A 25,117-nucleotide genomic window follows, 5' to 3' on the forward strand; every position below is an offset into this window, starting at 1 on the left:
AGGCTCTTCACAAAAGTGCCCGCTTATTGGCTTCTTACCAAATGCATGGCTTTGGTAAGTGCTAAGTGCTTTACATGTATTTATTCATGAATCCTCTCAATTACCTTTTGGACTGGGCACTATTATTATCCCCCTTTACAGATGAGGAAACTGAGTCTCACAAAGGATGAGTAGCTTGCCCAGAGGTGCACAGCTCCCTCCCACCCTCCCTCTGTCCCTCTTTTTCCTTTGGTCCATTGCCTCCTGAGGGAGCTGGGGAATTCTTTCCATACAGATCAGCCTCTGGAAGCAGAGCAGGGTGGGGAGTTGACCTGGAGGGGCCCAGGGAGGATATGAGGATACACTGCTTCTGCCTCCTTCTTCCACAGAGGGATCTGCAGGGATCATTCCATGTTGGGTCAAACCTGGTATTCAAGGAATTCCCCCAACAGCCCCATCAAATCCAGCCTTCTTCCTTCTGAATCTACAGAGAACAGACCTTGCACTCCATTTGCCGGTGTCCTTATTCTGTGCGTCTGTTTCATACATTGTAAATGTTATATATATTTTAAAATCTTACTCACTTATTTATCTTACTCTGATATCCAGGCCAAGGGGATTTTTGTGCTTCTAGGGACAAGCACCACCCCGGACCTCTCCCGGGCAGTTTGGCAGCCTACGATGGGAATGGCGATAGCCTGGCTGGCTAATTGGACTAGTAGTTCACCCCCTTGAGTCTGTCTTTCCTCAACTGTAAGATGGGGATGGTTTTTATGGCACTTCATTATTGTAGGGATTAAATGAGACAATGAATGCAAAGGGATTGGCATATCATAGGCACTCACCTGGGGAAGGGGCTGGGTTTTACTCACCTTTGAACCCCCTGCCCCTGGCACAGTGCCTGACACATAGAAGGTGCTTGGAGCTGTTTCCTGACCTGAACTGATGGTGAGGCTCTTTGAGGATTTGGGTGCTGGTAGTGTTAGCAGGTTCTGAGGCAATTAATGTGCATTCTCTCTCTCTCTCTCTCTCTCTCTCTCTCATCTTTGCCAGGCCCCCTTGCCTACCACTGAAGGTTTTGGAAGGCGACTGTGTGTCAGTAATCCACTCAGCCCCCATTCTCTCAGCGCCCTCTTTGTCTGAGGCCCTGGAATGCCTCAGCCTGAAGGCAGCAGTAAAGATTCTCTGGCGCTTTGTATTTTCCATGGCCTGGTTTACACTGCCCTCTGCTGTGTGCTTACGGGATAAGCATGTTCAATGAGGGCTTGCGGTGACGTTTTCTTGACATTGGGAGAGGCTCCCCTCTATGGGCTGCTTACAATCCTGTTGGGGGGAGAGGTAGTGTTTAAGACCTCCTCCCCAATTTAGCTTGCAACTCCTGAGGCTTACCAAACACAAGAGGCTTTTTACCAATGTCCCTCACCACTCAGCCATCAGATAATGCCATCTTTCTAGGATTAGATTTCTTAGGCATTTTGCGTTTGGCCTTGGCCAAAAGGAACGGGGTAGAGTTTATTTGATACTATTCCCGGTCTGCCGTCTAGTTTTTTCTGAATCCCTGAGCACCTAATTCTTACAGCTGCCCCAGCTGCTGTCAAGGGTCTGGGGGGTGGGGGTGGGGTCACAGGAGGCACCTGAGCCAAGGGAGAACCAGCGTGGACCCTCTCTGCCTGTAACCTTCTTACACCACCACCCTGCCTTCTGTCGGTTGTCCCTTCTCGGAGCTGATCCCAGTCAGTGAACACAAAATGGGGTCCTGCACGTCAGAGTGGGAAATTGGGGGCTATAGACCAGGCCACTCCCATTGACCTCACTATAGAACCTGCTAGAAATGTACACCAAAGCCCCAGCGGAGGTCCCCGCTGATGGCCAGCACAAGTCACCAGACATATGAATGAGAAGGCTCCAGCTACCTTCTGACTGCACCCCCACACATGAAGGGTTAGCCTAGCCAACCCCCAGAATCAGGGTTTAACAATCATGATGATGGTTGTTTAAAGCCACAGAGTTTGGGGATGGTTTGCTATCTAGCAATCGATATGCAGAAGAAGTGATTTAGGATTGTGGGATCCTGGGTATCAACACTACTTTTCTATGTTTTCCAAGATTTCCACAATGACTTCTTTTATAATCGGAAAAAAACTGTTATCAAAAATAAAAACATGGTCTAATTTTTCCCTCCACTTCACCAAGGGAGAAACTAGGTCTGAATTTGAATTGAGGGACGTAAGCCAGACTTGGAGAAAAATTTTCCATGCAAGATTAGTTAGATGCTGGAAAGAATTAGAGATACATTCGAGTTGGTATGAAGGAAAGAGTGGTCGATTTGGAGTGAGGAAACTTGGAAATGAATCCTAGTTTTTTCGGTGACCTTGAGCAAGTCCTTGCTCAAATTCGGCTTTCTATTTTGAAAAATGCAGCTGCTTAGGGAAGATAACATCCAGCAGGGCGCCTGGCCCAGAAAAGTGGTAGGTGATCCTGCCTAATCAGTGCCAATTATGAACAGGCATCTGCAGGCTTTGTGGACGGCCCATCCTTCACTGCCACCAGAGGCTACGGTTCCAATAATGACATCTGCCTGGAGAAAACCCACAACTCTTAAGAAAATTAAAAAAAAAAAAAAATCCAGAAACACTGAGCAGCTTTTCCGGGGGCCCTTGATGGCGCCGCCCCCACTAGCCGGGGCGAGTAGCCCTGCCCTTCGGGGGACCCCCGGCGCCTGAGGAGGGCGGGAGCGCCCCGGACGCGGAGGCAGGAGGACCGGGAGCGCGCCTGGCGGGACGCAGCGCGGCCGCGCGCGGCTGCGGCCGGTGTCCAGGCAACCCCCGGACGCGTCTCCGCGGGAGAAGCAGGTGGCCCCGCGGCCCTCCGGCCCTCCGCTCCGGTTCCTCGCCCGCCCGGCGCCCGGCAGTGGCAGTTGGGCTGCCAGTGGGTGCGTTGATCTCGCAGCCTCGCCGGAGGAGGCTTCCGCTGGGGGAAGGGGTGGAAGACCCGGAGGTGGAAAGGGAAGGAGCACCTTGGGCGGCGGGGCAGCGAGTGTGGGCGGCGGAGAGAACCCACGGGAACCCCGGGGGCATCCCGACCTGAGAAAAGCCCGAGGAGGGGGCGGGAGGGAAGTTCTGATTAAGATGCCACCCCTGCCCTCTTTGACTTTCAATGGCTTGTGGACTTTCTCTTTGCTTTCTTTGATGCCTTTCTTACAAAGGTCTTTTCTTTGTCTCCGGGTTGCTTTTCGTACTTAAAATCAACACATGCATAGATGAGTCCATGTACCCTGGAAAAGGTCCCCGGGACTGTTCTCTCCCCTCCATCTCCAGAGCGACCTGCAGCAGAGAGCTGGAGAAGGTTCAAGAGGAAGGAGACCCTGGCATGACCACGATGGAGAAGAGATACAGTTGAGTTGAAGAAATCAGAAGGGCTGGGTGTGGATTTGGTCGCCAGATCCAAGTATACCAGAGCCGGGAAGTTCAAACCACTTAAAGCGTACAGGGAGGCCAGTTTGCGGGCATATGAAAGTAGTCTTTGAAAAGTAGCTTATGTCTCTCTTAACCCAAGATCTGATGAAGCGGATAGCAGCTCAAAGCAGAGATTAAGACTCACAAATTAAGTCCTTGGCTCTCATAACAGCCCAGAGGAATGTTACTAATGAGTAAAAAGAGCCAGGGGCGCCTGGGTGGCTCAGTCCATTGAACGTCAGACTCCTGATTTTGGCTCAGTTTATGATCTCACCATTAGTGGGATCAAGTCCCACATGGGGCTTGGGCCTGCTTGGGATTCTCTCTCTCCTCACTCTCTGCCCCTCCTCCGCTTGTGTACTCACTCTTTCTCTCTCAATCTCAAGATAAATAAATAATAAAAAAAAAGGGTCAGGGGAGCCAGAGTTTTGACCTGCCCAGTGCTACGGTCAATAAATGGAAATCTGAGGATTAACCACAGTCTTCTGGCCCCCCAAACCTGTGTCCTTTAATTTTTTCTTTGCTCAAATATTACTAGATTTGTGGCACTATTTATTGGATGGGCAGCTCAGGCAAAAAGTATGAACATTTTAAGGAAAGGCTTAAATTAAAATAATGGATAGTGGCTCCTTAATTGGTTCTGAAGGCTGAGGAGGATGTTTGGGGGGCACACTGACTCTAGAGAACAGAATCATGAAGCAGAACAGCCACAGTCTCTCAGAAAACCTTGGAATGAGTGTATGCCTAGGTTGGCCTTTATAGGTGAGTGGCCTGAATGCTGGAAACAGTAAATGTTGTAGAATGTTCTGTCTGTGCCCCATCAGATCATAGCTTGGTCCTCGGACCTTTGTATTACAGATCTTCTGTCTCCTCGTTCTCCTTCACAAGTGCACAGAGAGCGGGGAGGTATGACTTACCGTATGCATCTGTAAGCGGGGACCAGAAGAGCGGGAGTTGGAACCCAAAGTGCCCAATGTGGCTAGGTCAGCAAGAGAAAAAGGTTTGGGGATTCTAACTTTAAGCTCTAGGCTTTTCTGCAGTTCCCATGGTGAGCTCAGGTAACAGAGGGAGCTGCTGTTTTAAAGGTGGGGGAGAGGGGGTTCGTGTTTCTGAGTTAGGGGTACTGGAGGAGCACCAGAGTCTGAGATCCCCAGACCACATTAACCAGAGAGTCATGACTTCCTTTCCTCCTATGTAGGTGTGTCCGTTCAGGAGACCATATCTGAACTCAGCTTCACATGGAGTCCAGGGGTTTCGGGAAGGAAGGGGCTCCACAAACCAGTTGAACATGAATACAAAACTGTGGGTGTATATGCATTTTTCCAGCAAGGGGTGGGGAGCTGTTGTTTTCATTACTTTCCAGGGGAGTCTGTGATCTGAAGGGTTAAAAACCACAGTCCTAGACCCTTAGGCTGTTTGTGGAGCAGATAAGCAGGGGTGAGAAACTGAGTGGTTAAAAGGTAACCACATTAAGCTAACTTGGCTTGATGTATCATTTTCTCCCTGCCAGACCATGCTATTGTGTAAATCAGCTGTGATGACAAGTATGTGAAAGTTCCTTGGTTATGTAAGGTGTTATTCCTGCCTAAAGAAACGGAAATAATTAGTGTGGATTCCACAGATGGTACCAAAGAAACAGACTTTCTTCTAAACTCTCCATTTCCCCCTAAATTTCTTTCTAGTCGCCAGAACCTTCTCTCGGTCCCTTCTGTTGAATCATCTTTTCTTATATCACTGTGTTTTGGCAACTTGTTAGAATTTCCCATCTTATGGCTTCCTGGACATTGAATTTGAATAACAATTATCATGCTAAATGATGACATTTTCAAGAAGCATGTGCCTTAGCTTCTTTGTATCATCTCAGCCTAGTGAGCTAGAGGGAGGGTGGGGGGGAGGTGTTGGGAGCTGGGCTGGAGAGGTAATTGACTTACTTGAAGTAACTGGATGTTACCTTTACACAAGGCGAGCATCAGTGTCAGAACAGAAGGGGTCAGACTTGCAATTCCAGCCTCTTCTACTGGAGGACACGTGGAGAGGCAGCCAGAGGCCACGTTTAAGTGTCTCTAGGCTGTAAAGGCTGAGTTACTTCTGGGAAGATCCTGTAGTAAGCTGGATTTGGAGGATGTGCCCTTTGCCTGTTTAGAAGAGAGACCGCTCTTCCTATGCTTGCCTGTCAGATAAGCTTTCCCTTTCAAAGCAGCCACAGGCCACTTTCTAGAGAGTTGCCAACACAAAGCTTCTTAAGCAAACAAGGAAATATGCTAAATTTGTACATGTGATTTCACTGCTTGCTGCGCGGGGTTATATAATATATTTAAATTTTGCCCCTAAAAAACAAAAAAACAAAAAAAAACCCCAGTGTTTGTTTTGTAATGTCATCCATAGCAACCAGTTCTTGCTTTGGTGAACTCGTAAGTCCTCTAGTGGCAAATATACAATTAGAATGTTTACATGCTATGAAAAGGCAACCACTGTTAAAATCCAGGGGCAAAAATTATTATCAGTCAATGCTGTAATAACTCAGAGCTTACATATGATTATCAACCTAGAAGATATATCTGCCCTTGCTTTTGTCTTCTCTATATATGTGGATCCTTTCTGATTCCTTATAGATAAGGTTCATACTTTTTTCATAGCTATGTTTCTGGAAACAGAGGCACTGGATCAAAAGTGCACTTCTCACGGACTTTGGAGGATGCATATGGCCAAAGTGTGTTTTAGTAAGATGGAGACCTTTCTACCAGCAATGTACAAGAACGCCATTCCTCTGACCTCTGCCAATCTTAGGTTTTTGCAGACTCCTAGCAAATACTGGTATCGTGTCTTTTTTCTTCTTTTTTTTTAGTTTTTTATGTTTATTTATTTTTGAGAGAGAGAGATAGAGTGCAAGCAGGGGAGGGGCAGAGAGAGAGAGAGAGAGACAGAGACACAGATCTGAAACAGGCTCCAGGCTCTGAGCTGTCAGCGCAGAGCCCTACGTGGGGCTCGAACTCAGAAATGGTGAGATCATGACCTGAGCCGAAGTTGGATGCTTAACCAACTGAGCCACCCAGGCGCCCCTGGTATTGTGGCTTAAATTCAGCTCTTTGATTATTAGGAAGGATGGATTCCCCCCCCCCCCAAAATGTATATTGGCTATTTGTGTGTGTGTGTGTGTGTGTGTGTGTGTGTGTGTGTTTAAAATTTTTTTAAATATTCATTTATTTTTGAGAGGCAAAGGGGGAAGGGGCAGAGAGAGAAGGAGACGGAATCCAAAGCAGGCTCCAGGCTCTGAGCTGTCAGCACAGAGCCCGACGCGGGGCTTGAACCTACAAACCCCAAGATCCTGACCTGAACCGAAGTCGGATGCTCAACCAACTGAGCCACCCAGGTGCCCCTGTGTGTGTTTAATTCATTACCTAATCATGTCTTTTGCCCATTTTTTCCTTGGGTATTTATTTTCATTTTATAAATTTATAAAAACTCGCAATTTGGCATGACTACTAACTCTTTTTCTTGTTGTATGCTATAAACTTTCCCCCAGTTTATAGTTTTCTGTGGAACTTTTAAATGGATATGTTTTCAAATCACGTACCTTTTCCTTTATTTTGCCTGTATTTGATATCTTTCTTAGAAATAACTTCCCCAGTCTAAGATTATGTAAACATTAAATTATCATTTTTTTCAGGTACATCTTTTATTTTAAATCTGATATTCAAATCTATCATTCATCTGGATTTATTTGGGGATTAACTAATTTTATTTTCATTCCAAATGATTAGTTGTTTCAGCAATATTTTTGAATAATCAATTCTTTCCCCACAACATGAAATGCCACGATTATATAAAGTTTTATTCTATCTACATTTTCTATTTTGTTCTCTTGATTAATCTGTTAGAGTCAGGGTCAGTACTATCTTGATTATGTGACATTAAACTACATTTTATAAATTATACTCTATAGGTCTGTCACCTTGAATAGGTTACTGGACATTTCTGACCCTCAATTTCTTTATGTGTAAAGTTATTTCTATTCCATTTGTGATTATGGTATTTCATTGCTAATACTGTTTACTTGTGTTAAAAATTGTTTTTTCTTGAACTTCACTTACCTATATTATTGGTACTTTCCACGAAGCCATACCAAAGTTCTGATAATCTTCTCTATTTCATTCATTTCTGCTTTTATTTTTATAATATCCTTTTTTTTTTAACCACGTTGGGAGGTTTATTCTTTTTTCCTTATTTTTTTTTGCATTGCAAGTGAGCTCATTAATTTCGTAATCTTTGTTTTTTAACCACCTGTCAGTTCTAAGATGGACATTTTTCAGCGTGTGAACATCTCTGAGGTTGGATTGGTCTTACCAGAGCTGTGGGCCCAGCAGCAGGTGTGAAGCAGTCTTTATAAGCTTTGCTGAATGAGCCCTGAAAAATATAGAGGGTGTGTCTGTATCTTGGAAGAAAATTCCAGAGGCAATCGAGGAGCACTTATTTAAGAAGGGCTGCATCACCCATGTTCTTGCTGCACTGAGGTCAATTTGGGTGGAAAATGTGGACATCAGTGATTGAGTTGAAAAGTGATTCAGTAATCAGGCTTTTGAATGTAAGATTTAAGAAGGCCTTAACCAGGGGCCCCTCGGTTGACTGACCCTTGGTTTCGGCTCAGGTCGTGATCTCACAGTTTGTGGGATTGAGCCCCGCTTTGGGCTCTGCACTGACAGTGTGGAGCCTGCTTGGGATTCTCTCTCTCCCTCTCTCTCTCTGCCCCTCCCCTGCGTGCGCGCTCTCTCTCTCTCTCTCAAAATAAATAAACTTTAAAAAAAATAAAAAGAAGGCCGGGCACCTGGGTGGCTCAGTCGTTTAAGCTGTTAGTGGCTCAGGTGATGATCTCGAGGTTTGTGAGTTTGAGCCCCACGTCGGGCTCTGTGCTGACAGCTCAGAGCCTGGAGCCTGCATCTGATTCTCTGTCTCCCTCTCTCTCGGCCGCTCCCCTGCTCACGCTCTGTCTCTCTCGCAAAAACATATTAACATTAAAAAAAAAAAAAGGTCTTAACCAATTTATTTTGCTTATATTTTCCTTCTTTAAATATGCACATGAATGATGTGTATTTAAAATATACATCTAAGTAAGTCTGAAAGAATGCTTCGATAAATATATAATAAACATTCTAAGTGGTAGAGCATTCTCTCCTACTTTAATTGGCAACCTTTGTTCTTTGTGGTACATAAAATAATAATGTTATTACAGTTGCTGGTGTCTCATATTTGGTGGAATGCAGTAGGTGCATTCCGGGCTCTAGTTTCTACTTACCGCTTTATTTGAGTCCCGCAAGTTTGATTTATAGTACGTATGTCATTGACCATTAAGCACCTCGTGATTCCCCTCACGATTTCTTCTTTTATGTGAAATATTTAGAAGTGTGGTTTGAGTTTCCAAGCTCATGGATGTTTTTGGCTGTCTTTTTATTATCGATCCCTAAAATTGTATTGCATTGTGGTCAGAGAGTGTGGTCTGTGTTACATTGGTTGACGCTACTTTTATGGTTTGTAGGTGGGTGGGTGGTTACGCCTTTGGCTACCGGGACCCTGTGCTCTCCTCTTCACAGCTCCCCTCCCCTGGGCTCCAGTCCATCCCTGCTACTCACACCTCAGGCAACCAGTTGACCCTTCCTGTACCTAGGGCTGTTGTAGGTGCCGTGGCATATTCCAGAATGGCTCCTCCCACACTTGGCCGGCTCTGAGAATCACCTGACGTGCTTCTTTAACATTCTGACACCCGGGTCTTGCCCTGTAGGTCGGAGTTGGAGCTCTGGGATCTGAGTTTTGGATAAGTGCCCCAAGATGATTCTCATGACCGAGCAAATTAAAAATGTGGGTTCCCAGGCCTCACTTAGAGAGATTTGTGATGGGATATGAGAATTTGTATATTTTTTTAATGTTTTATTTATTTTGGGAGGGGGAGGGGCAGAGAGAGGGAGACCCAGAATCCGAAGCAGGCTGCAGGCTCTGAGCTGTCAGCCCAGAACCCAACTTGGGGCTCGAACTCACAAACCGTGAGATCACGACCTGAGCTGAAGTCGGACACCTAACCGACTGAGCCACCCAGGTGCCCCGAGAATCTGTATTTTTAACAGGCCTCCCAGGTCATTCTGACGCAGGCAGTCTTTATGCCATACCCTGAACAACCTGAGAATGGGGATACTGGGAGGGGAGGGGAATGTACTCAAGAGTCACAGAAGTCTGACTCTTATTTTAATTTTTTTTTTTAATTTTTTTTTCAACGTTTTTTATTTATTTTTGGGACAGAGAGAGACAGAGCATGAACGGGGGAGGGGCAGAGAGAGAGGGAGACACAGAATCGGAAACAGGCTCCAGGCTCCGAGCCATCAGCCCAGAGCCCGACGCGGGGCTCGGACTCACGGACCGCGAGATCGTGACCTGGCTGAAGTCGGACGCTTAACCGACTGAGCCACCCAGGCGCCCCTTATTTTAATTTTTTAAAAGTTTATTTGTTTATTTATTTTGAGAGAGAGGAAGAGAGAGAATCCCAAGCAAGCTCCACACTGACAGCACAGAGCGTGATGCAGGGCTCAAAATAACGAACCGTGAGGTCATGACCTGAGCCAAAATCAAGAGTCGGATGCTTAACCGACTAAACCACCCAGGCGCCCCTTTTTGTAATTTTCTAATCACCGGAGGTAACGTTGTGTCTATTGGGCTAAAGTTATGCATAAAGAAATGCAATATCCATTCATCTTTTTTTTTTTAATGTTTTTATTTATTTTTGAGACAGAGAGAGACAGAGCATGAGCAGGGGAGGGGCAGAGAGAGAGGAAGACACAGAATCCGAAGCAGGCTCCAGGCTCTGAGCTGTCAGTACAGAGCCCAACCTCACGAACCCGTGAGATCATGACCTGAGCCGAAGTCAGACGCTTAACCGACTTAGCTACCCAGGCCCCCCTCTTGGAAGTTTCTGATGGCAGTTCTTTGGATTATTCATCAGTCTTTCTATGAATCAATCCTTTGGAAAATTGTATTGAGATGCTCAATATAACTTGATTCAGAGGTTATGTCTACCACTTAATTCAAAGTAGACAAACTCCGGAGGGACAAGTAGTGCAGCATTGTGGTTAGGATTTTTGACTTTAGTATCACAAGAACCATGATCAAATCTAGATCTAGATGTTTGCTTTCTGTGTGATCTTAGGCAAGTTGCTTAACCATCTGTGCTTTGGTCTCCTCATCAGTAAAACGAAGGATAAGCAATGCTTATGTCTGTGGGGTATTATGGGAATTAAATGGGATAATGTGTGTAAGATGTTAACACCATCCCCAATACACAATAAATGCTCAATAAACATTATTATTATTATTATTTTTTTACTTTTTTTTTTCAACGTTTTTTATTTATTTTTGGTACAGAGAGAGACAGAGCATGAACGGGGGAGGGGCAGAGAGAGAGGGAGACACAGAATCGGAAACAGGCTCCAGGCTCCGAGCCATCAGCCCAGAGCCTGACGCGGGGCTCGAACTCACAGACCGCGAGATCGTGACCTGGCTGAAGTCGGACGCTTAACCGACTGCGCCACCCAGGCGCCCCTCAATAAACATTATTTTTAAAAAATGTTTATTTACTTTTGAGAGAGAGAGAGAGAAAGAGAGAGTGGGAGAGGGGCAGAGACAGAGGGGGACATAGGATCTGAAGCTGGCTCTGTGCTGACAGCAGAGAGCCCAATGTGGGGTTCAAACTCACCAACCGTGATATCATGACCTGAGCCAAAGTCGGATGCTCAACCAAGCCACCCAGGTGCCCCTAAACGTTAGTTTTTTTGTTTTCTTTTTTTAAAATAATTTTTGTAATCCAGGGGACACGATGGAGGGGTAGATATTTCGTTTCATTAACGAACTCCAATGGTGATGTGTTGCAGGTGATTTTCTGGAATCTAAGGGATGCTTTGCTGGCACAACATCCTCTGGAAGAAAGGTCAGCCCCTCATCTTCTGCTGAAACATGTCCTAGTGTGAGTGAGCCTCCAGTCCCCGGCAAAGTGTCTGTTCACCTAGAGTAAGTAAGAGGCCAGTACAGTCCATACTGTTGGGGTAGATTCTGACTGGGAAGCCAACAGTCTAAGAGGTAGAATGACATGTTTGGCAAGAGCCTAGATTCTGGAGCCAGACTGTCTAGGTTTAAACCCCAGGTCTGCCAACTTCATCTGTGTGAACTTGGGAAAATCACTTTACCTCCCTGGGACTCAGTTTTTTATCTACAAAACGGAGATAATACTTCATAGGATGGTTTTGAGGATTAAAGGAGGTAATGCATGGAAAGTGATCGCAAGACTCTCTGGCACACAATACATGTTATATGCATGCTTGTCATTATCAGATGTAAAAGCAAGCGAAACTAAGCTGTTTTTGTTTTTAATGTTTTAAAATTTCATTTTAGAGAGCGAGTGGGGAGAGGGGCAGAGGGAGAGAGAGAATCCTAAGCAGGCTTTGTGCCTAGTACAAAGCCCGACGCAGGGCTCGATCCCACAACCTGGGATCATGACCTGAGCCGAAATCAAGAGTCAGCCACTCAGTGGACTGAGCCACTCAGGTGCCCCCTATTTCCTTTTCAAATGGAAATGATTATATGGGTCCTGCCTACATCGCAGGATTATTAGAAGGGTGCAAAGAAGACCAGCGTTGTGACATTGCTTTGAAGCCCTTCAACCGGGAGAGCGATGTAATGTCGTGAAAAAACATCCCATGATTTGATAACTGATAACTATACCTGAAGACCAAAGCCATCTGTCAACTGTAAAGCTACTCAAACAAGAAGTGATTGCTTTTACCGCTGAAAATAGTTTGTTGTAGGTTTTGGTTTTGGTTTTTTGTTTTTAATGGCCAGGAACTTCGCGAAACACGATGCTCTGTTATTACAACCATTGCAGCTTAGGTTTGTTTTTTGGTTACTTCTTCCTCTTCCCTTTATCTTTGTTGATTTTTACTTTCCATTTAATGGTTTTATTGAACGTGCATATCTTTTGGTAGCAGTTTTTGTGGAAACGTAATTCACATACTGTGTAATTCATCCTTTCAAAGTGTGCAGTTCAGTGGTTTTTAGTGTAGTGAACAGAGCTGTGCAACCATTACCACAATCAATTTTAGAACATTTTCATCACCTCAAAAAGAAGCTTTTGAGCAGTCACCCCCACTGTGGCCCCTACTTTACCTGCCCCTCCCCCCCCCCCCCCCCGGCCCTAGACAGCCACTAATCTACTTTTTATCTCTGGACATTTTATATAAATGGAATATGTGGTCTTCGGTGTCTGGCTCCTTTCATTTAGAATCATTAAAAAAAATTTTTTTTTAAATGTTTATTTATTTTTGAGAGACAGAGCACAAGCAGAGGAGGGGCAGAGAGAGAGGGAGACACAGAATCCGAAGCACAGGCTCTGAGCTGTCAGCACGGAGCCCAACACGAGGTTCAAACCCACAAACCGTGAGATCACGACCTGAGCCAAAGTTGGTCACTCAATAGACTGAGCCACCCAGGAGCCCAGGAGCCCCTAGCATCGTATTTTTAAGTTTCATCTAGGTTTCAACATGTATCAGCACATCATTCCTTTTTTTTTTTAATTTTTTTTTAACGTTTATTTTTGAGACAGGGAGAGACAGAGCATGAACGGGGGAGGGTCAGAGAGAGAGTGGGAGACACAGAATCTGAAACAGGCTCCAGGCTCTGAGCTGTCAGCACAGAGCCCGACGCGGGGCTTGAACTCACAGACCGTGAGATCATGACCTGAGCCGAAGTCGGATGCTCAACCTACTGAGCCACCCAGGCGCCCCACATCATTCCTTTTTTTAAAAAAATTAGGGTGAAATATATATTAACATAACATTTGCCATTTTATCCACTTTTACCCATTGGCATTAATTACCTTTCTGTGTTGTGCAACCATGACTGCTATTTTTTAAACATTTTCATCAGCCCAAACAGAAATGCTGTACCCGTTAGGCGATAATTTCTCCCAGACCTCGGTATTCTGATCCACCCTAATCCGCTAACCTAATCTACTTTCTGTCTCTCTGAATTTACCGTTTAGATATTTTGTGGAAGGAGAGTCATATAATACTTGTCCTTTTGTGTTTGGCCTAGTTCATTTAACACAATATTTCAAGTTTCATTCGTGTCGTAGCATGTATCAGAACTTTCTTCCGTTCTATGGCTGAATCATATTCCATTTTTTGTCAGCGCTACATTTTGCTCATCCATTCATCTGTCAGTGAACATTTGGGTGGTTTCCACTGCATGGCTAACGTGAGTCACACTGCGAAGAACATTCGTTTACAAGTGTCTAAGTCCCTGTTTTCCATTCTTTGGGGTATGTGCCTAGGAGTGGAGTTGCTGGGTTATACAGTAATTCTATATTTAACTTTTTGAGGAACCACCACACTGTTTTTAAGGACGCACCTTTGGGCTCTGTTTCAGCCCCCTCAAATTGTAAGTAAGTAAATGATATGTTATGGACGTTTATGGAGGGGTAGGCTTAGTTGACGCACATGAGCGTAATTCTAGCGTAAGATATATAAAATCAGATTCTAACTACCAATTTAAACACATAGAAGATTCTAATCCTTCTGCCTCCTTTCCAGCTCTGCTACAGATTTGGATCTGAAATCCTCCTCCGCACATTCTGATCAGTCCTCTGAAACCTCATTCCCTGAAGTCCCCAAGGATAAATATCCCAAGGAGTTCAGCCTGCTTAAGTTGCAGACAAGTGAGTACGTCCTAGCCTCCCCTCTGCGTGCCTCCATACCCAGGGCTTTCCAGAAGTCTGCTGTACTGTTGGGCACAGTTCACTGAAGACTCACGAAGTGCCAGGCATTTGACACGTTTTCTTTCTTCCTTCCTTTCTTTCTTTCTTTCTTTCTTTCTTTCTTTCTTTCTTTCTTTCTTATTTTATTTTTTAACATTTACATCCAAATTAGTTAGCATCTAGTGCAACAAGGATTTCAGGAGTAGATTCCTTAGTGCCCCTTACCCATTTAGCCCATCTCCCCTCCCACCACCCCTCCCATAACCCTCAGTTTGTTCTCCATATTTATGAGTCTCTTCTGTTTTTTTCCCCTCCCTGTTTTTATATTATTTTTGTTTCCCTTCCCTTATGTTCCTCTGTTTTGTCTCTTAAAGTCCTCCTATGAGTGAAGTCATATGATATTTGTCTTTCTCTGACTGACTAATTTCACTTAGCATCATACCCTCCAGTTCCATCCACGTAGTTGCAAATGGTAAGATTTCATTCTTTTTGATTGCCGAGTAATGCTCCATTGTATATATATGCCACATCTTCTTTGTCCATTCATCCATCGATGGACATTTGGGCTCTTTCCATACTTTGGCTATTGTCGATAGTGCTGCTATAAACATGGGGTGCACGTGTCCCTTCGAAACAGCACACCTATATCCCGTGGATAAATGCCTAGTAGTGCAATTGCTGGGTCGTATGGTAGTTCTATTTTTAGTTTTTTGAGGAACCTCCATACTGTTTTCCAGAGTGGCTGCACCAGCTTGCATTCCCAGACAGGTTTTCTAATTCTCGCAGCAGTTCTGCTGGGGAGCTGTCATGATATGTTTTCCCAAACTGACATGGCTTTATATAAAAACCATAAAAGTATCATAGCAAAGTATTAAAATAATAAAGGAGTATATTAGGTAGAGTATAGAAACCCCTTCCCCAGTGTTCTCCAACGTATCCCCCATGGGCCCCGTAGCCATGAGGAATTTTGAAGCGTGTATGTGCTGGTATGTATGTACTTATCTATACATGGGTTGGAGTATACAACCATATTTTCACTAGTGGAAAATAGTATACAAACTGTTTTCACTCAGAGCAAATAGATCATGGACCTCTTTCTGTGTCAATACGTATACATCTAGGTGGCTAATATAGGCCTACCCATTTAACACCCCAGGCAACTGAGGCACGGGGAGATTTAGTCACTCGTACAAGACCACCTGTCTGGGAAGTACAGTGATGGGATTAGACTCCAGGCTCACCTGCCCCCAGAGCCTGTGTTCTTTCTTGGCCACCACAGAGCCCAAGTGTTTCTCAAACAACCCTAGAGCTGTTAGAGGATCTCTCATTGTTTAAAACCACTTTAGCCATTTTGTAGGAAAAGTATTGAGCGAGGAAACAAAGCCCTGAGAGGTCCGGTGACTTGCCTGAGGTCTCGCGATGGCCTTTCTCATTTGCCAGAGTTGCATGTCTTCATTTCCCAGAGTCACTCTAGTGCACGCGTGTCCCATCATTGCTGCCAACACTGTGGTCCATCCACTAAGTTGCCGTGGTTGGCCCAGCCCTTCCCTGGTTGAAGGGCATTCTGTTCTTCCTACCCACTCATCAGAGCAAAGGCTGGATCATAGGTGCTTGTACAACTGTCTCTTAGCTTCCCATTCCAGACATCGCTTCCAACCATAAAGGTGGCTTTATTTTTGGAGGAGAGGGTAAAAAGGAAAAAAAAAAGAGGCCTCTTAGATACCTATCTCCCCACTTCCCCTCTTTTTTTTTTTTTAATGTTTATTTTTGAGAGAGAGAGAGAGAGAGCAAGCACGAGCAGGGGAGGGGCAGAGGATCCGAAGCGGGTTCTGCACTGCAAGCAGAGCCCGATGTGGGGCTTGAACTCATGAACCGTGAGATCATGACCTGACTGAAGCCTGACACTTAGCCGGCTGAGCCACCCAGGTGCCCGTTCCCTTCCTCTCGTGCTGAGTCCCCCAGAGGTTAATGGTGCCCTTGATGTAGAACCAAGGAATTAAACATGTTGATAAAGGCTGTACAGTCAGAGAACGCCTGGGACAACTTTCTGTCATTTAATTGCATTATGAGACCGGGAGCGGAGCTGATGGAAGGATTTCTGATGTCTTGCAGAGGATGGGCACCGTCCTGAATGGACATTTTACCCGAGGTTTAGCAGCAATATCCACACCTACCACGTTGGAAAGCAGTGCTTCTTTAACGGGGTCTTCCTCGGCAACAGGAGGTCTCTATCAGAGAGAATGGTGGACAAGTGCTTTGGGAGGAAGAAGTATGGTAATGTTTTCCTCCTGGACCTTGACTGTGCGATGTCTGAAAATACTTGAGTTGTGGTTCTGCCAGGCCAACATTCCATGGCTGGTGTCAGCCCTTGGGGGGGTCACCATGTTACTGTAGGGCGGCCAGGAAGATAGGAAAGTGAAGGGGATGTTTGGCAGTTCTTTTTGGCAAAGAACTGACAACATATGCTGATCCACATTTTTGTTTTTCTCTGCATTTCATAAAATGCTAATGTGACATTTAAGTCATCAGACAAATTCTCTCAGATACTTATTAATAGAAACCTTCATTCAAGTCGGAAGAAAATAATTTGTTTCAATTAGATGCTGCCCATGATATGTATTTAAATTATACATTATATTCTTCAAAAGGAAAATAGCCCATAAACCTTAGCCTGAAGTGCATTCTGTTATTTCATACCTTATTAAAGGTAATTTGAGATGAGTGTGTGTATATACTTATATAGTTTGTTACTTGGTGAGTTCTCTGTCCCAACCTACCCATAATAGATTTATGGAAAGATCCTAGTGTTGCTGAGTTCCAATGGATCATTATAGCACATTCTTCCATAGAAATACCCATACAGGAGGCAGCCCTTGCTTCGTGGATGAATAGGATTGCTGTAGCAGGAATACAAAGAGGAAGAAATAGAAAGTTTTCATTTTTGAGATTTAAAATAGACTTTTTTTTGTTTATTCTGCTTTAGAGAGAGAGAGCATGCCAGCGGGGGAGAGAGGGGCAGAGGGGGGGAGAGAGAGAATCTCAAACAGGCTCCATGCTCGGCGCGGAGAACACAGGGCTTGATCTCACAACCTGAACCGAAATCAAGAGTAGGACTGAGCCACCCAGGTGCCCCTAAAATGGACTTTTAAACTCATTGCACAGGCAAATAGTTTTAAGTGTTTATTTATTTTTGAGACAGAGAGAGAGAGAGAGAGCACATGTGAGTGGGGAAGTTGGGAAGGGGCAGAGAGAGGGGGACAGGGTATCTGAAGCGGGCTCTGTGCTGACTGCAGAGAGCTCAATGCGGGGCTCGAACTCGGGAACCTGAGCAGAAGTCAGTCGCTTAAGCAACTGAGCCCCCCAGGTGCCCCCAGAGATAAAGTTTTAAAGATCAAGGCTTTTGTCTGGATAGAGAATATATAAGAAGCCATACTAGAGGAGGTGGGAGAGTTGTCACTGAGGTGGGTGTTTTGAGGAGTCCTGTATCCTGCTCAGTTCCTGGGACCAAAATCTAGTCGGTGATCAGATGTGACTCTAGCTGGGGCTTCTGCCTCAGACTGTGGTTGGGGAACCTCAGCGTAGTGATAGCTATGGGCAATGTCTGGGCAGAAAGCCAGATGCGGGGTCTCACCCACCCAGGAGACGTGGGTAATAGCTGCATTCTTGTGCCCCGTGAGGACTGTGGAGGTCGGGACACATAGAAAGAATGAAAGAAAGAGAGCAAGCCAGGAGAGCTCCATAGCTCTCACGACCAAAACGGCAGGAGGCCATTGTGTGAGGCTCTGTGGACCATCAAGCCAGGGGTCATAAGAACGACTTTATGTCTCACCTGATGCATTGTGGAGCGGGCTGACTTCCTGAGGATCAGACTAGATGACACATTTTAGCAGACAACAGAAATAGATACCAACCTACAGAGAGCAGCAGAGATAAGATGAGGGTCAGACACCAGGGTGGTTCACAGACAGTGATCCAGGACCCAAAGGCTTATACCGAAGCCTTGATATCACGTAAGCCTGTTGTGCACATGCTCACTCCCCACCCCCAACCGAGTTGCAGCCATAAGGGAGAATAGGAAAGATTTATTTAACTGGTTTAAACACGAAAGAGCAGAGAAAGACCAAGAAGGGACTAAGTTTAGCTGTATAGTACTTAGGAACGCTCTCAGCCACGGTCAGACAAAAGCCAAACTGTCAGAGGCTTAAATCATAAGACATTTATTATATACTTAATGAGAAGCTTTGGAATCTAGGTGGTCTATATTGTCCGATTGCCCAGTGATGTCACCAAAGATATAGCTCTTTTTTTTTTTATTAAGTATATTTATTTATTTTGAGAGAGAGCGAAAGAGCCAGCAGGGGAGGGGCAGAGAGAAAGGGAGAGAGAGAATGTCAAGCAGGCTCTGCATTGTCAGCACAGAGTCCGACGCAGGGCTTGAACTCACGAACCGTGAGATCGTGGCCTGAGCCGAAATCAAGAGTTGGATGCTTGACGGACTGAGCCGCCCAGGCGCCCCAAAGATAATAGGCTCATTTTGTGTTTATGTGCTGCTATTCTTAGTTGTGTTGGATTTTTGTCTTCACACTTGTCATCTTATGGTCACAAGAGAACTGTTGCAGTTCTAAGCATCACGTCTATATTTCAAAACATGAAAAAGAGGAATCTCTCTTGTTGCCTTCCCTTTTTAGAATGAGGGAAAAATTTTCCCATATGGTCCTTAGGAGACTTCCTTCCACTCATGTCTCACTGACTAGAACTGGGCCAGTGACAAGTATTTATCAAAAATAAATGGTATTATCGTGATGACTCAAGTCCTGACCCTAATCCATCACTTCCCTCCTAACTCAAACATTATCCTGAATTTTGTTTATTATTATTTTTTAAAGTTTATTTATTTTAGAGAGAGACAGACAGAAAGACAGAGACAGAGTGTGAGCTGAGCAGGGGTCAAGAGAGGGGGACACAGAATCTGAAGCAGGCTCCAGGCTCTGAGCTGTCAGCACAGAGCCCGACATGGGGCTCGAACCCATGAACTGTGAGATCATGACCTGAGCTGAAGTCTGGTGAGCTACTGGGTGAGCCACCCAGGCACCCCTGAATTTTGTTTATTATTATTTCCCTTCCATCCTTCCTTCATTTGTTTCTTCTGTCTTTTTATGGTTTTTATACATACTGAATACATGCAAAGGTATATTTATGAAGTATTTATTGAATATATAGAATAAAGTATCACAATCACTTGTGTTTTTGTTTAAATTTCTAATTTATTTTTGAGAGAGAGAGACAGAGCATGAGCCAGGGTGGGGGGGGGCAGAGAAAGAGGGGAGACACAGAATCAGAAGCAGGCTCTAGGCTCTGAGCTATCAACCCAGAGCCTGACTCGGGGCTTGAACACACAAACTGTGAGATCATGACCTGAGCCAAAGCTGGATGGCTAACCGACTGAGCCACCCAGGTGCCCCTCACTTGTGTTTTTTTTAATGTTTATTTATTTTTGAGAGGGAGAGAGAGAGAGAGAGAGCAAGTAGGGGAGGGGCAGAGAGAGAGGGAGACAGAGGACCCAAAATGGGCTCTGTGCTGACAGCAGAGAGCCCAATGTAGGGTTCGAATCCACGAACTGTGAGATCATGACCTCATGACATGTAGGGTTCGAATCCACGAACTGTGAGATCATGACCCAAGCAGGACATTTAACTGACTGAGCCACCCGGGCTCCCGTTAAGTATCACAATCATTTGTATGCTTCTGACTCCATTTAAGACATAGAGTACTGTCTTTATATTTGAAGCTACTGATAGGCCCCTCCCTGAATATGACATCTTTCCTCCCCCAACTCCACAGGTAACTCCAATTCCACCTTTATTACAAAGAAAAACTTTTTATGGGGGACATTTTCAAACATTTGCCAAAGTAGAGAGAAGACCATACTGTTTCCTGATGTACCCATCACTTAGTTTCAACAATTATCACATGTGGCTAGTCTTATTTAATTTTTATCCCCCTCCCCCAGGGATTATTTTAAAGCAAGTTCCAAACATCAGATAATTACATCCGTATATGTTTTTGTGTATACCTCTAATAGACAAGGATTATTTTTATTAAATGGCCACAATACCATTTTCATATCTTAAAAAAACTAACAATAATTCCTTAATATCACCAAATATTGTCAGTGTTCAAATAGTCAATTGCCTCACAAATGCCACAATTTAAAAATATTTAGAGTTTGAATCAGGGTCCAAAAAAGGTCCACACTTAACAATTAATTAAAATGTCTTCAAAATCTCTTTTTAATATATAGGTCTTCCTCCTCTTTTTTTCTTGCAATTTATTTGGTGAAGAAAGTAGGTTATTTATCCTATAAAGTTTGCCACAGTCAGGATTTTGCTGATTACATCCCTTGGTACCATTTAACAGGTTTCTCTGTCCTGTGCATTACTTGTACACTTATAGTTGGATATACAGGCTCGATTCGTTTTAGTGTGATTAGTTCTTGGGTAATGTGCAGTGACTTCCTTAAACCTCCAATACAATGGTCTCTGTTCCATTTTCTTCTCTTCCTTGATCTCTTGCAGCATTTAGTATTTTTAAGCTTGGCACCGGACATTTCTTCGTTATTCTCTTCTCCCTCGTTACTTCTTGGACAAGACAGAGAGGCAGCATTTATGACTGCCAGTCAGCTTCCATTATGAACTGAAATTCAACACATTTATTATAGAAAAAATCCAATCAAAATGTATTTCATTAAGAGTTAACTCTGATGATCAGCTATGATCAGGCCATTGGTGGAGTTCCTTAAAGGCCTAATTTGTTGTCATGGAAGAAGAACAAAATGTTGTCTATGGTTATAGGTGATAGGGAAATTGACCTGAAACTGATTTTTCTCTTCTGTAGCTCTTCCTCATTAGCTAATTCCCTTCTGAGATCTAGTCAGAGAGGCAGAGCCCAATTATAGTTGCTCCTTAAGATTCATAGGGCACAGGGATTCAAAGTACACCAATGCTCAAATTTTAAGCAGAGTTCTTGCTCTTCCTTGGCAGATACCTTTGATTCACTTCTTATATTATCTATCTCGCTATCTATCTATATATTTATTTTTGTTTAAGGTTCAACTGTAGTTATTTTTTTAATGTTTATTTATTTATTTTGAGAGAGAGAGAGAGAGAGAGAGAGAGAGAGAGAGAGAAGGGGAATCCCAAGCAGGCTCCAAGTCCAACACAGAGCCCAATGTGGGGCTCCTTCTCATGAACCGTGAGCCGAAATCAAGAGTCGGACACTCAACCAACTGAACCACCCAAGTGCCCCTCATTTTAAACCAAAACATCCTGCCTGCACCTAAGCTACTGTTCTTTCCAGGGGTGGGGGTAATCGGAACACTTTCTGGAACAATGTCCCAAACACAGTGTTTCTCAAGACACTTTTATCTTCATATTCGCCAGGCAAGATGATCACGAACAGAACTTTAGGAAGCCTCTATGTACTTCATAATACAACATGAAATTATCCTGTTTCCATTGTCATATGGATAGAGCATTATCTGTAGATTACCTTCAGTCCCTTTTATGATCTTGTTTTTAAATATTTCACAGATATTGATCCTAGGAATGGAATACCAAAGTTAACTCCAGGAGATAATCCATATATGTACCCAGAACAGAGTAAAGGCTTCCACAAAGCAGGCTCAACTCTCCCACCAGTGAATTTCTCGATGTAAGTGTATGTGAATAGCAGGGTTAGTTAATTATAAAGGAATTGTAGCTCTCTGTACTATATATGTTATATTTCATAAGGAGTAGATTCCAACAAAACATGGTTGCTGAAAATTCCTTAAAAAGTTAATCTCTAGTTTCTTAGTGTCTACACACATGTGCGTGTGCAATTGAACTTATACACAGGATCTTGACTACAAAAAGGTGGTTGTTAATTTTGTCACTATTGTTGTTAGCACAAATCTGAGGACTTTTCGGTTTCATACTGAATCAGATTATTAGTGTTTACTGTTTGGATTGATGTACACTTGGAACTAAATGTAGGCCAAAGCGATTCAGAAGAGGATCATTAAGTTAAAAGAAAAATAGTTGGTGTATTATATTAATATTTTAAAAAATCAATTATGTTTGGTTTACTGATGTTTAATAAAAAGTATAATAAGAATTATGACCTTTATAGTTGTGAAGCCCATAGGTGGCCATTAAACCAGAAAATAAGACATATTATTTTAAAAAAATTTTTTTTTACATGTATTTATTTTTGATAGATAGGAAGAGACAGAGCACAAGCGGGGGAGGGGCAGAGGGAGAAGGAGACACAGAATCCAAGGCAGGCTCCAGGCTCCGAGCTGTCAGCACAGAGCCTGACGCGGGGCTCGAATTCACGAACTGCGAGATCATGACCTGAGCCGAAGTCGGACGCCCAACTAACTGGGCCACCCAGGGGTCCCAAGACATCTTCTTGAACACAAAGATGTTTCTATCGATCTCTCTGCTGTAGATGCCATACCAATTTTATGGTTGCCTTTTCTGTTTTTCAGAGTGCCTTATGAAAAGAAATTTGATACATTTATTCCACTTGAGCCTCTTCCACAAATTCCTATGTGAGTTCTCTCACCATGTTTTATATTATCCAAGTTTTATTAAGTTATCAGCTATTTATGATTTTCTCCTATGGACGAACTCATAGACACCCAACACAGAAGGACCTTTAGAATCTGAGCTGGTGGGTGGGGCAGTTTGTATGGAGCGTTTTTAGTGAGACACTTGGAGGGCAAGTGCTGTGCAGTCTATCAGCTGGGCAGTCCATGTCTTCACCCCATATGATGGACAGCCCGCTGGATGCCATGTGTTATGGTAGGTATGCACTAATGGACGTTTATATGGAGAAAAAAGGCAGGGTCCCTGATTTTTAAAACCTAAGAGTTGTCAGAAAAGAAGGACATGCTTAAATGAGTCCAGCCAGGGAGGATGGTTAGAGTTTGAAGAGGCAGAGAAAAAGCTGTCAGAATATTCTCGCACTAGAGGGAAGTATCATTCCTCTGATGTCCTACTTTAAGTTCAGGTCCTTTCTGAACCTCATCTAGTTGCCCAAGGAGGGTTTAGACCTAGAAAAAGATATGTGTCAGTATAAAAAATTTCGCTTTCTAATACAAAACAGTTTCATATAAACATAGATAGAGTGGGCAAGTGACCCACAGTCTGACCCACTGGAGTCCAGCTGGGAAACCAAACCCTGGAGCTCAGTGGAAATAAAAAGCCTTTTATTCCAAACTTGGGAGCTTTAATACTTTCATTATATGGCATTATTACATGAAGCAGATAATTAGGGCCTCTCATGTCTGTACTGTATACATAAAAACTTTTTTTTTTAACGTTTATTTTTGAGAGAGACAGAGCATGAGTGGGGGAGGGGCAGAGAGCGAGGGAGACAGAATCGGAAGCAGGCTCCAGGCTCTGAGCTGTCAACACAGAGCCCGATGAGGGGCTCGAGCCCATGAACCTCGAGACCGTGACCTGAGCCGAAGTTGGGCACTTAACTGACTGAACCACCCAGGCACCCCTGTATACTTTTTTTCTTTTTTAAAACTAGGCTCCACGCTGGGTGTGGAGCCCAATGTGGGGTTTGAATTCATGACCCTGAGATCAAGACTTGAGCTGAGATCAAGAGTTGGATGCTTAACTGACCAAGCCACCAAGGTACCTTGTGTACTGCACACTTTTGGCAAAGGCTATTCTAAAATATTTAAAATAAAAGTAATTGCCAGGGCACAAAACAAGTCTATACATTTAAGAAGACTGAAATCCTATCAAGTATCTTTTGTGACCACATGGTGTGAAAATAGAAAACGTTTACAAGAGGAAAACTGGAAACTGTGCAAATATATGAAGATTAAACAGCATGCTCCTGAGTAACCAATGGGTCAAAGGAGAAACCAAAAGAGGAACATTAAAAAAAAAAAACAACAACACTTCGAGACAAGTGAAAGTGGAAATACAGCATCCCCAAACCACGTATGCAGCGAAAACAGATCAAAAAGAGAAGTTTAGAGCAGTAAATGCCTACATTAAGAAAAAAGAAAGATATCAAATGAACAGCCTAACTTTACACCTCAAGGAACTAGGAAAAGAAGAACAAACTAAGCTCAAGGTTAGTAGAAGGAAGGAAATAACAAAAACCTGAGGGCAAATAAATGAAATAGAGACTAAAAAGGTAATAGGAAAAAATCAATGAAATGAAGAGCTGTTTTTTTTTTTTTTTTTTTAAAGATAAACCAAATAGATAAACCTTTAGCTACACTAACCAAAGAAAAAAGGGACAGGACTCAAATAACATTAAGTGAAAAAGGAGACATTACAACTGATATCCCAGAAATATAAAGGATTTAGGAGACTGCTATGAACAATTATCCACCAAACAAATTGGACAACCTATAAAAACCGGGTGCATTCCTAGAAACATACAACTTCACAAGACTGAATCATGGAGAAATAAATCTTATTTATTTATTTATTTATTTTTAATGTTCATTTATTTTTGAGAGAGAGAGAGACAGAGACAGAGCACAAGTGGGGGAGGGGCAGAGAGAGAGGGAGACACAGAATCCGAAAGAGGCTCCAGGCTCTGAGTTGTCAGCATAGAGCCCAATGCAGGGCTCAAACTCATGAACCATGAGATCATCACCTGAGCCGAAGTTGGATGCTAACCGACTGAGCCACCCAGGCACCCCTTTGAAGAAATAAATCTGAACAGACCAATGACTTGTCAGGAGACGGAATCAGTAATCAGAAATCTGTTAATTTAAGCCCAAAACCAAATGGTTTCGCTGGTGAATTCTATCAAACATTTAAAGAAGAAACTAATTTCGTCCCTTCCCAAACTTCCAAAAAAGTAGAAGAGGAGGGAATAC

At 43.7% G+C, this 25,117-nt stretch overlaps 1 protein-coding gene across 7 annotated transcripts in view; it reads left to right on the forward strand.

Annotated features, from left to right (window-relative positions):
* The first annotated feature begins 2,800 nt into the window (after positions 1 to 2,800).
* SPATS1 (spermatogenesis associated serine rich 1) overlaps positions 2,801 to 25,117 on the forward strand; it is a 28,010-nt gene continuing 5,693 nt past the window's right edge. For 2 of the 7 annotated variants that reach the window (XM_042986473.1, XM_042986470.1), the window contains exons 1-7: positions 2,801 to 2,911; positions 3,239 to 3,373; positions 11,342 to 11,477; positions 14,054 to 14,178; positions 16,330 to 16,491; positions 21,807 to 21,927; positions 22,748 to 22,810. In XM_042986473.1, coding sequence (XP_042842407.1) covers positions 3,247 to 3,373; positions 11,342 to 11,477; positions 14,054 to 14,178; positions 16,330 to 16,491; positions 21,807 to 21,927; positions 22,748 to 22,810 — 734 coding nt within the window. In that variant the 5' untranslated portion in view covers positions 2,801 to 2,911; positions 3,239 to 3,246. Of the gene's footprint in view, positions 2,977 to 3,184; positions 3,374 to 4,292; positions 4,418 to 11,341; positions 11,478 to 14,053; positions 14,179 to 16,329; positions 16,492 to 21,806; positions 21,928 to 22,747; positions 22,811 to 25,117 lie in introns of those variants that run through there. The other 5 variants (XM_042986471.1, XM_042986472.1, XM_042986474.1 and 2 more) reach the window with 5 other exon arrangements.

This window comes from Panthera tigris, chromosome B2 (genome assembly GCF_018350195.1).
Source record: "Panthera tigris isolate Pti1 chromosome B2, P.tigris_Pti1_mat1.1, whole genome shotgun sequence".
Taxonomy (NCBI): Eukaryota; Metazoa; Chordata; class Mammalia; order Carnivora; family Felidae; genus Panthera; species Panthera tigris.